The 11,782-nt window shown below is 43.6% G+C and overlaps 1 protein-coding gene across 1 annotated transcript; it reads right to left on the bottom strand.

The window, feature by feature from the left end:
* Window positions 1–4,122: 4,122 nt before the first annotated feature.
* LOC103583133 (uncharacterized protein C1orf228-like) lies at window positions 4,123–8,047 on the bottom strand (the record flags this gene model as incomplete). The annotated part of the gene is made up of 3 exons (XM_008564537.1): window positions 7,983–8,047; window positions 6,660–6,957; window positions 4,123–4,207 (listed from the first exon to the last, which is right to left on the bottom strand). Coding segments are annotated over exons 1-3 (448 nt in total), but the record flags the coding sequence as incomplete, so codon positions are not given.
* Between the last annotated feature and the right edge of the window lie 3,735 nt (window positions 8,048–11,782).

Consider the following 11,782-nt stretch of genomic DNA (forward strand, 5'->3'; position numbering starts at 1 on the left):
TCTTTTCCCTTGATTTTTATAGCCCCATTTTTTCTACTTTCCTTCTATCACTTTCATTAATATTTTTCAAAGAGGCTGAATGGTATGTGGAAAGAATAAGAACTTTAAAGTTACAGAGAGCTGGATTTAAATCCCCACTTAGTAATACATTTACTTAGTGTACGGTCTTGGATATGTCACTTAACACACCTCCCGGAGGCTCAGTTCGATCATCTTTAAAATAGGGATAATAATATCTGCCTCCATCTGCTACTGTTTAGACTAAAAGAGATAATGAAAATGAGCCCTAACACAGTGCCTGACATGCAGGAGGCACTTCATAAATGGATACTGTGGANCTTTTTTAAGGTGGGAGATACAGAGCATATTTTCATGTCACTGGAGATGATCTAACAGAGAAAAAGGAAGAGGTTAGCTATAGAAGAGAAGTCTTTGAGGGATGTGCTTTGGAGAACAAGCAGAAGTAGAAGGGGGGGGGCTGTGACAGGAACAGGGACTCTCTGTTGTGATGGGAAGGAGGGCAGAGAACATAGCTGACCAGTCAGGTAGGTTGGAGGATGTGGGGGTGGGGAGGAGGTGAGGCCATCAGCTGGCCCTTCCATTACGGTCACCTGCTGCAAGGTTAACAATCACCAGGCACTCTAAGCCTCTTCTTCTCCTGTTCTCACTGGCCTGTTCCCTGAGAATTGCATTTTCCCTGTAGCCTTCTCAGGGGAAGGATGTCAATCTCCCCCTAACCCCCACGCAGCATGGGAGGGAGCCCAGACTCTCCCCTTCCAAACCATCTGTTCTTCTCCTCCTCCATACCAGCCAACACAAATAAACCCCGTATCTTGCATAGTTCCTGCCACACCACAGACAATCAATAAATACTTGTTTAAAATGACAAACAAACCCCACCCTTTTAAGGCCAGTCCGTGCAAACCATATTCCCTGCTAACTCATCACTCTCATCCAGATTCTCTGTCACAGGCTTCGCCTCTGCTCTGTTGCCAGCACCCCTCATTGTGCAATTTGCAATTCGGTGTTCTCAAACTCGAAGAGCTTCTTCTCTGATCCTCTCTGGTCACCCACTGTTAGGACCACATCTAAGGCCAGTCAGGCTTTCCCACTCCTGCCTTGGAAGGAATTTCAGTGGAAACGAATACCTTATTCTCTCCCTTCACTTCAATTCTGCACTAATCGTGTGAAACAGTTCCCCCTAGTGGACAAACATTGCATACGCATTCTGTACATTTGGAATTATGTGGAGACTATTTTTGAAATGCCTGGTGAAAAAAGAATAATTCATCCATTCAAGAGACATTTCTTGGGGCTGGCCGGTTCGCTCAGCTGGTTAGAGTGTGGTGTTATAACACCAAGGTCAAGGGTTTGGAGCCCCTTACTGGTCAGCCACCAAAAAAAAAATCCCACCAAAAAACAAAAAGCAAGAGACATTTCTTGAGCACCTGTTATGAGTGTGGCATATCTGAAATTCTTTTGAGGCGCACAGTTTCACTGTTATCACATGAGCAGACATCAAAACAAAAAGGCAGTGACAAAGTGTCATGTTCCTGCTGCCTCTGCCATAGTGTTAGCTGTGACTGAATAAATTCAGAGGGACCCTAAACTAGGCCAATACTGGAAGAAGCTGGGGCTAGTTCCAACTCTGGAGGAGTTCATCAGCATAAGTCTTTCTTTTTTTTTCCTGTAAACTTATTCAGCGAACTTCTACTGAGCACCCATCATGTTCTAGGTCCTGAGTTTGAAAAAGAGATGAATCAGGCCCTCTCTCTGCCCTGGAGTTGCTCAGAGGTCTGGAGGAGAAAGGCAAGTACTCACCAGTGCAGTGGGTATGAGCAGTATTCACTCACTCGCTCGCTCACTCAACAAACATGCAATGATGACCTAACATGTGCTAGGGACCATGCTGAGGATATAAGGATAAAAACCACCATAGCTGCACTGAAGTTGTGTACAGTCTATACACGGAGGAGGTACTGGAGGGGGGTGGGGACAGGGTGGCTCAAAGGAAGGAGGACTGACGTTTGGGCAGGGGCTGAAGGCAAGGTCAGGGAAGAAATGCTTAAGCTGAGAAGCCATGGGTGAGTAGGAGTGGCCATGTGTGCAACACGGAGGTGGGACAGGGCGAGGAAGGTCTCAATGCTACCCAACCTAGTCTCTTTGGGATTGCTTGATTAAGCTTCCCAACATAATTCTACTGCCAGGTCACCCCTTGCTCCAGTGCCAGCAACAACTCTCTGCCACTGGGTCTGAGCTTTAGGTAGGTCCCGCTACCACTCCACCCCTCGCTGGCAGCACTTCCTCAGCTAGGACCTCTGCTGCAGCTGGTAACCCATAGACGTCAACATAGTGTTACTTCTCGACATACAAGGCCCACATCCGCACACATGTCTGGGCACAAACAAATACAAAATTGATAATGCTGCTGAAGGAATAACCTGATTGACATTCAGTTTAAATACTGCTGCCAAAAATGAATCTAAGTTGAAAGTGAGTCTCCAGACCTTTGTTGATCTTCCCCAGGACCTCACTTGCACGTCTGAACTCCAGTACCCATCTGCTTCTTCCACCCCTCCCAGGCTTCCTGGACCTGGGGCTCAGCCTGTCGTCCTGGACATAGGAGTCCCTATATGTACCAGTGCCCAGCCCATTCCTGCCTTAATGGGCCACTCTGTCCTGGTCTCCTCGGCCCTGCCCATTTCCACTTCCATAGGCCACTTTATTCTCCATACCCAGGCAGTGCCCTGTCCTGTCAATTCTCTCTTCCCAGGACCTATGTATCCAGCTAGACCAGGACATTCTTATTTCGTTGTCTGAACAACGCAAAAGGCCTCCCAACTGGCCTCCAGCCTCCAGCCTCCCTGTGGCTCTATCCCAGCTGGCACAGTGCTACCGGGCAATCTTCCTGAAGCACTGTGTTCCCTCTGCCCTCCCCTGGGCACTGAAAAGTTAGTTCACTTTTCAGTGGCTCCATGCTGCCTACTGGAGAGAGTGCCAGTACTGTTCCTGGCATCCAAAATGCTCCTCAATCTGGCCCTAGCTTCCCTTTCTAGGTTTTCCTAAAACTAGACCTCTGCCAAACCTCCACCAAATGAGCTACTCGTCATTCCCCAGACACATCTTGTCCTTCCCTAGGTTTATCCATTCGTTTTTACAATTCCCGTTTCCAGAATGTCCTCTCTGCTCCTTTCTTTTTCTTTTTTGGCAGCTGGCTGGTACAGGGATCTGAACCATTCCCCTCTGCTCCTTTCTACCGTCCAAAATCCTTCCCATTCTCCAAGGCTCAGTTCAGACACCATTTTGGTGAACCCTTGCTTGATCCCTCCTGTTGAAAGTAGAATCTCCCTTCTCTGAACTATTATAGGAAAAGTGAAGGAAATACATCCTCTAAATACCTGTCACATTCTTTATGTTAAAAGCATAAGCTTTAAAGTTAGACAAATCTGGTTTGAATCTAACTAGCTGTGTATCCCTGGGAAGCATACTTAATCTCTCTGTGCTTCAATGTTTTATCTTGAAATACATAAAACATAAAAATATCTATCTCCATCACTCATTTAAATATTTGAACACCTAATATGTACTAAGCTTTGTACTCTCATGGTTATTTTGAGAATTAAATAAACGATGTATAAAAAGTGGCTGCACATAGGGGCACTCAATAAATGAAAACTTATTAATTCTACCATGGCTTTGTACTCTCATGGTTATTTTGAGAATTAAATAAACAATGTATAAAAAGTGGCTGCACATAGGGGCACTCAATAAATGAAAACTTATTAATTCTACCATTATCTTAGTTTCTTAGAAGGACATTCCTCAGGATGATTTCTGTTTAGAGGAGAAGCACCACATAAGACTGGGAACCAGACACAGCTCTGGATCTAGGCAGATTGTAATAACTGTTAAAGCACCATGTGGCTGACTGGAAGCAGGGAACAGGACTGTCATTTTCTGAATAACTCACTGATGGATACTGAGCCAGCATCTTCTATCTGCCAAGGCCATCCATCCAGGACACTCAACAACAAGGCTTTTTGTGACTAAGAGAAAACTTCTGAGATTTAATCTGCCTAGTGCTCGCTGCCACCTTCCTTGATCTGGAGTAGGTCTCCCTACCTTCATACTGGACTTCCAGGTGCATCGTGCCCAGTACCTTCAGCACACAGTCCACGATGCTGGGGTGTGTGGTTCCAATGATTGACTGACAAGACAGACAACAGGACAAGGTGGTTACTCTTTAGATCTTGTCCACCAGGAAGAAATGAAATGCAGACTACCAAACAGCTAGGCACCCAGGTGAATGGGGAAGAGGGAGGGCGGGAGAGCAGTGGTGAGTCACTGGGCCTGGGCCCCACCCCCTAGAGAGGAGGGGCAGAGATGGGCGGCCAAAAATCTGACTGGGAATCTGCAGAGGTTGCCTCTGAAACTTCAAGCTCTGGAGGCATTAAGTCAATGCTAGTTGGCCACCTGCTAGAGGTGCCAGAACAAGGTCTACTATCTTGGTTGGGGGCAGGAAGGACACTGGGCAGGGAGAGTGGAACTCATCCCAGATCGTAAAATCTTCTCTTCCTCAGGAACCCCACCCCAGTGGTCAATTCCTCTTTCTTACCTCTTCAGATTTTTCCCATTTATTGGTTCCTCTCCTTTAACAGTAAACATCCTCAAGCTCACCCATATTTAAGAAAGTTACCCTTCAACTCTGTTTTCTTCTTTGTTATTGTTCTTTTTTTCCCCCTTTACATCTGCTGTGGATTGATTGAATAGTACCCTCCAAAGTTCATACGTCAGAAGCTTAATTCCCACTGTAACTGTTTTTTTTGTTGTTGTTGTTGTTGTTTGTTTGTTTGTTTGTTTTGTTTTTTAAAGATGACTGGTAAGGGGATCTTAACCCTTGACTTGGTGTCGTCAGCACCACGCTCACCCAAGTGAGCCACAGGCCGCTGTTGAGGGTGGGAAATCTGTTATAGTAATTGAAAGATGGGGCCTTGGAGAGGTGATTAGGTTGTAGGACCGTGCCATAGCGAATGGATTGATAACAGTGGTCAGGGGTGTGTGTCTGAGGACTTTAAAAGTCGAGCAAGTGAGAGTCTCTCTCTCTGCCCCACCGTTCTGCCATGTGAGACCCCTGCATCACCATCAAAGAAGGCCCTCACCACATGTGTTCCCTGGCCTCAGGACTTCCCAGCCTCCCAAACTGTAAGCAATAAATTTTTTTCCTTATAAATTACCCAGTTCCATGTATTTTGTTATAAGCAACAGAAACAGACTAATACAACATCTAAGCTTCCCAAGAGAAGCCACTTCTTCATTCCCCATTCATCCTTTTTTTTTTTTATGCTATACGAAGTTATTACGAAATAAGACAAATATACAAATAACCGAAAACTATATTCTGCCATTACATTACATTATATTTACTTCAACTTTATAAATTTTATTTAATATAATATTGCGGTAACCAATATTTTGAAGGTGTATAATGTACCTACTTTGTATTCCTTGATTATAAGAAATAGAAATAAAATCAGTTTACTTGAGAACAGAGGCCAGAAAAACTGAACTTTTTCTAACTTTGTAATTTACATAAGCAGTTTATTTTTTTATGTATTTCTTATTTTTTTGCTAACTGGGTTTAGATGCATCTCATTTTGAAAAATATGGAAACCTTGGGAATGAGAAATAAACTCCATCTTTCACTTCTTTCTACATGCCACTAGCAGGTACCATACTAATCCCACATGTTTTAGACAAATAAAAGGAGAACCATTCACAAATCCATCTATATTTCTCTTATTAATTAATAAACACCATGCTGTGAGTATCTGGTGATAATGTACTAATAAGTAAAATCAGTGAATGTACACTGATGAAGTAATTGGTGCTGTAGAGAAGAAAATGATGTACTGTGCATTGATCCTTTAGCAATCTTCTAACTAAAAAGAAGAAAGAAAGCTAATTACTTTAGTAGGTAACTGAAAATGATAAGATTAAAACAAGCTAATTGTATGTTCTTGAATAATGACTTACTTTGATGAAAGTAAGTCAAGGAAAGAAATACTGTGATCCAGGCAAAGAAATATTCAATTTTACTAATTGCAACATAATCCTGATTCATTTAACTGTCCTTAACCTATTTTAAAGAAGTTTAAATAGAAACAGCAAACATTATTAAACAGAAATATATGACCCATTTCCTCATAGTACACAAGTAAGAACTAAAACTTCAAATATTCTTGCATGTGTGAGAATAAAATTAAAAATTTACTGGGTAAAAGGAAACAAAAAATTGTTTAATAACCTTCCTTAGGTTCGGATCCCTTTATAGGGATGGCTGGTTAGCTCACTTAGGAGAACATGGTGCTGACAACACCAAGTCAAGGGTTAAGATCCCCTTACCGGTCATCTTTTAGAAAAATAATAATAATAATAATTTTATTACAAATTTATTTCTAGAGCTATTTATAACTCAGTTTCACAAGATTTTAGTCAAAGCTCAATAGATCTTTGTTGAATGGGTGCCTGAAAGAGGATATATTTAAAATGGAGAAGTATTTCTAAGGCCACCATTGAAAACTTTGAGCAAATGATGAATCAGGAAAATCATAAATCCAGGTCTTCCAGTGGTGACACAGACGGGAGCTAATTGAGCCCACTGTACAAAATGCTTCCTGTGCCACCAGTTCTATACTGCTTTTTCCTCTGGCAGTGGTGGGTGCTGCCACCATCTCACCCAGGCCCCGAGGGGAACATGGGAATGGACACCCTTGCCATATGCGGTACCCACCATAGCTTTCACAGATGAGCTCCTTGTACTTCCTGCCAGAGTTTGCAATAACCTGAAGTAGCTTGATGGCTTCCTTCTTGTCCTCCTCTTTGGTCTTCTCCAGCCCAAGTATTTCCAAGAGTGTTAGGACACCTCCAACCTCAAGAAATTCTATAAGGTACCGATTGCTGACCAGAGGGATAGAAGAGTAAAAATAAAACACTTGTCGAGTTCATTGGCATTGATAATTCTAAGGGATCCCAAGGTCCTTTCTTCACATACTTTGCCCTCCTATCCAGGAAATGTCTGTAGATAAAGTGACACGAGAGTTTGGAAATTCTTCCTTCCAGCAGGAAATACTGGAATTAACTACAACAGACACTTCTTATTTTTGGCTTTCCAGCATCCGTTCCCCTTCTTCTTGTCATAGCACCTCAGGTGTTCTTTGGGGAATCACCACTCTGCTGCTCGTGGGCCATGTGGTTTTGGTGGGGTGAGAAGGTGACAGGATGTCATCATTTGGACTATAGAAATTGATTTGGGGCTCAGCATGTGACCTAAGTTGGCCCAATAAGGCTCAAACCCTAGGGCTTTCTTGGGAGCCCGTGGAAAAGATACACTCTGTTTTTAGTAATGCTGAGATATAAGGCTGCATGTCTGGAGCTCCTGAGGACCACAGCACACAGAGGCCTATGAATACAGAAGAGAAGACTGAGAAACGGAGGAAAAGAGAGAGAGTAATGATGACATTGTTTGAGCCCCTATATAAGGCTGCATGTCTGGAGCTCCTGAGGACCACAGCACACAGAGGCCTATGAATACGGAAGAGAAGACTGAGAAACGGAGGAAAAGAGAGAGAGTAATGATGACATTGTTTGAGCCCCTGGATCTAGTCAGGCCTGAGATATGTATTTCCACGTCTGGGTTTTTTAGTTTAGTGAGCCAGTAAATTTCCTTTCCTGAGTCTAGTATGAGTTTGTTTTCTGTAATTCACAAACAAGGAGGTGCTGACCAGTGAAGTGCCAGTGAAGAACATGGGATGGAGGAGCAAGGAGAACAGGATCGTGCCTGACACTATCTCTGGGCCCATCCCAAGGGCTACTGGGCACCCACTGGTAACTAGAATCCATGGTCCCCTGTGGTGTGAATGCCAAGGACACCACGAGCCTGACATGCCACTGAGAACTCAGAATCTCTCTAGAACAGAACTCACCTGCTTACAGCTGATAAGAAGATGCCGATGGACCTTAGCAGCTTTTCTAAACATGCACCAGTCATATAGCTGTGTGACAGGTTAAAGAGGAAGTTTCAGGGTAGTTTTTCACACAGAAGCCAGATCCTGTGCCTGATTCCTGGTACCACCTAGGGCCCAAGATGACCAAGCAGCTGCGTTGTGCCCTTTACCCTGAGAAGGGCCACTAGCTGAAGGGGAAATGACAGCGTACGTGGGGTGGGGGCTGTGGGGGTGCTGGCTTGTTGGTTGTTCTCCAGGAAGCTCCTCTGGGGTAATTCAGCCACCTTGGCTCTGACAGGCCCCCCAGGGAGCAAGGAGACTCTGAAAAATCAAAGATACATGGAGAAACCTGGGACTCAATTTCCCAAGCCTCTCTAAGCCATGCCCATTACACCTTTGGTCTCAGCACAGTTCATTACCTTGTGCCTCACTCTTAGACTTCTCTAAAAAGAATCAGCTTCATCATTAATTCTCAATTTTGTACTTGCTCAAAGTTTTACACTGGAGGTCACTATCCTTATGAAGAATTGTGCAGCTTCCTAATAAGAATAATAGGAGATGGTGGAAAAATTAAACTCTGATTTAAAACAACCTCAGTATTTAATGTTATTTTTAAATGTGAGCCTTTGCAAAAAGCTTCACTGTAATAAAGCACCCAGAGCATGCATCAGCTCGGATACAAGGTATGAAATCAAGCCACAACAGAAAAGGAACCAGTCAACAATTACTAGGCTCATAACACATCACAGGCTCTTAGAACACTTAAGAAATTAGCTGAAATTATTGCAGCTCATGGAGGATGACTGAGAGCTTCCAAGACTGATAAAGGCTAATGTAATGGGTTGGAGGTAATGGTGCTTTGTTGGGGAGGGGATGTGTGAGGCAAATTATCTTTGCTGCACCCTGGTTCCCAGGATGCCAATAGACGTAGAGACAGATTGGCTCATTAGGAAAGGCTCTTTACTGCAAAGACAACGTTTGCTCTGGAGCCAGGCTCCCCTGCCTGTTGCCACCATAGCTGGGGGCCAGGCTAACAGCCCACATGGTAGTCTCTTTATTTGTACATTGTCCCTACCCACCTCCCCCAAACCCTGCCCCTGTTCCTGCCTCAGTGCATTCTCTCCCCTTTCTTCAGATACCAGCTAGGATGACCAACTTTTGTCACCTTCTTTTCCTCTGTCCTAGGGCTAGTCTTGTTTTCTTTCTTGCTTTCTTTTTTTTGGCAGCTGGCCAGGAATCTTGTTTTCATAGTAACTATACACATTTCTGTCTACTGTTTCCAGCAATTAGTTCCAGAAGGTTGCCACTATGGGTAGAGGCTAACAAGTACCAGCGTTTGTTGTGTGCCACGCACTGTGCTGACTGCTTGGCTTGCATTGTCTCATATAGTCCTCACCATGGCCCTCCAGTGGGTGCTGTTAGTATTTCCATTTGCTTCATGGGTAACATGAGGTAACAATCTCTGACAGGTTAGTGACCTGCCCAAGGTCTCAAAGTGAACTGATGAACCAGGATCTGAACCAGGGCAGTCTGGCTTAGAGTCTGAGCTATCCCTATCAGGCCTTCCTGCCTGTAGACAAGTGGAGGGGGTGGGGATATTTATGCAGATGGCCCCTCTGTACAGTGCTGCAGGTGGAGCTGTGGGTCTGCACTGTCCACTGAGTGGGAGACACTGAAGTACAGTGGATGGCAAATAGGCATTGGGCCAGACAGACCCGGCTCAAACCTTACCTCTGACACTTACTAGTAAGTTACTCAACCTTTTCAAGGCTCATCTTTCTTATTTATAAAATGGGATAATACTAGGGGCTGTCCAGTTAGCTCAGTTGGTTGGTTAGAGCATGGTGCTGATAAAACCAAGGTCAAGGGTTTGGATCCCTGTACCAGCCAGCAGAAAAAAAAAAAAGGATAATGATTGATCTGTTTTCTTCCCAAATCCTCCATAAATGGAGGGCTGGGGAGGAGGAGTGGAACTGCTAATTAAAGCCCACATCTTTCTTATTTATAAAATGGGATAATACTAGGGGCTGTCCAGTTAGCTCAGTTGGTTGGTTAGAGCATGGTGCTGATAAAACCAAGGTCAAGGGTTTGGATCCCTGTACCAGCCAGCAGAAAAAAAAAAAAGGATAATGATTGATCTGTTTTCTTCCCAAATCCTCCATAAATGGAGGGCTGGGGAGGAGGAGTGGAACTGCTAATTAAAAACACTATATCACTTCAGCCTGTCAAATTTTTTGGAGGGGGTGTGGCGGGTCGGTAAGAGGATCCCCTTTTTTTTGATAGCTGGCCAGTAAGGGTATCCAAGTTGTCCAAACCCTTGACCTTGGTGTCACCAACACCATGCTCTAACCAAGTGAGCTAACCAGCCAGCCCTATCAGCCATTCTATTTTCTCTGTATGACAAGGTAACAAAAAGTTAGGAAATTATGAATAATTCTAGGTGTAGGAACTGAATCTACAACTGTTTATTAAAAGCATGGTTCATTCAGTCATTCAATAAGCACGGACTGAGTGTCCACTAAATGTCAGGCACTAGGATTGGCACTTGAGAGAGGGAGAAGAATGATACAAAGACTATTGTAATAAGTGCAATGACTGATAAAAGAGTGGGCTGAACACAGAATTCTTGGCAACACTGACATTTAAGGGGTGGGCAGGAAAGATCCTGCAACAGTGATGGTAGGAGAGCTTAAGAAGGGGCAGTGGCCAAGCAGGGTGAGACTAGGGAGCACTTGCTTTGGGTCTGAAATTGAAAAGGGCACCAAAAAAACTCAGTAATTAAATAATATTTCATTAAAAAATCAAAATTAATATAAAAATCCATGATAAATAAAATACCAACGTTTTAAATAAAGACAGGATCTGACCCTGTGCCCATATGACCCAGCCTCACTCCTCTCACCCTGTGGTCAAATGGAAAATGTTGTCAAGTAAGACAAGGAAGGAAAACGGAACTCTAGATTTGGCAACAAAGAGGCTGCTGATAACCTTGGTGAGGTTAGTGTCATGAGTTGAGGGGACAAGAGCCAGATTATAGTCACCAGTGTTTCTCAAATCTTATCTGTGGACCACTGGCATCAGAGTCACCCAGGGTGCTTGTCAGAAAAGAAGAGCCCAGGGCCCCACCCTCAATCTACTAAATCAGAACCATGGGGGTTGAGGTGGGGAGGTAGACTGTTAATATGTGTTTTAAACCTCTTTTATGCACAATTATGTCTGAGAAATATTAGGATGAACCTAGAGATATATTCAGTGGTATCCCTTTGGCCTGTGTCCTAGGCTTGATTCTGATTAGTAATTTTATCAATGACTTAAATGTAAGAAAAAGGGAGCTGTGTTTACTTAAACCTTCAGTTCTGACGAGCTGCAGACTCTCTAGTTCATTCATTCTTTTATTTAGCAAACATGTGCCAAGCATTGTCCTGGGTGTCAGAAACACAGAGATGAGTAGAACAGATACAATGCTTGCCCTCATAGATCTTGTGATCCAGTGGGGGAAAGAGAGATATTAAGCAGGTGATAATAATATAATGAAAATAAAGATAGAGGAATTGCTATGAGTATATATAAGATGGGAACATAAACTGTCTGGGGCTTAGAAAAGGGCTTCTTGAAAAAGTGATGTTTAAATTGAGACCTGAATAATGGATTAGAAGTTGATCAAATAAGGAGGGAGTTTGAGCCACGGGCCAGCCCACATCTTTCTTATTTATAAAATGGGATAATACTAGGGGCTGTCCAGTTAGCTCAGTTGGTTGGTTAGAGCATGGGGCTGATAA

This window comes from Galeopterus variegatus, unplaced genomic scaffold (assembly GCF_000696425.1).
Source record: "Galeopterus variegatus unplaced genomic scaffold, G_variegatus-3.0.2 Scaffold19953, whole genome shotgun sequence".
Taxonomy (NCBI): Eukaryota; Metazoa; Chordata; class Mammalia; order Dermoptera; family Cynocephalidae; genus Galeopterus; species Galeopterus variegatus.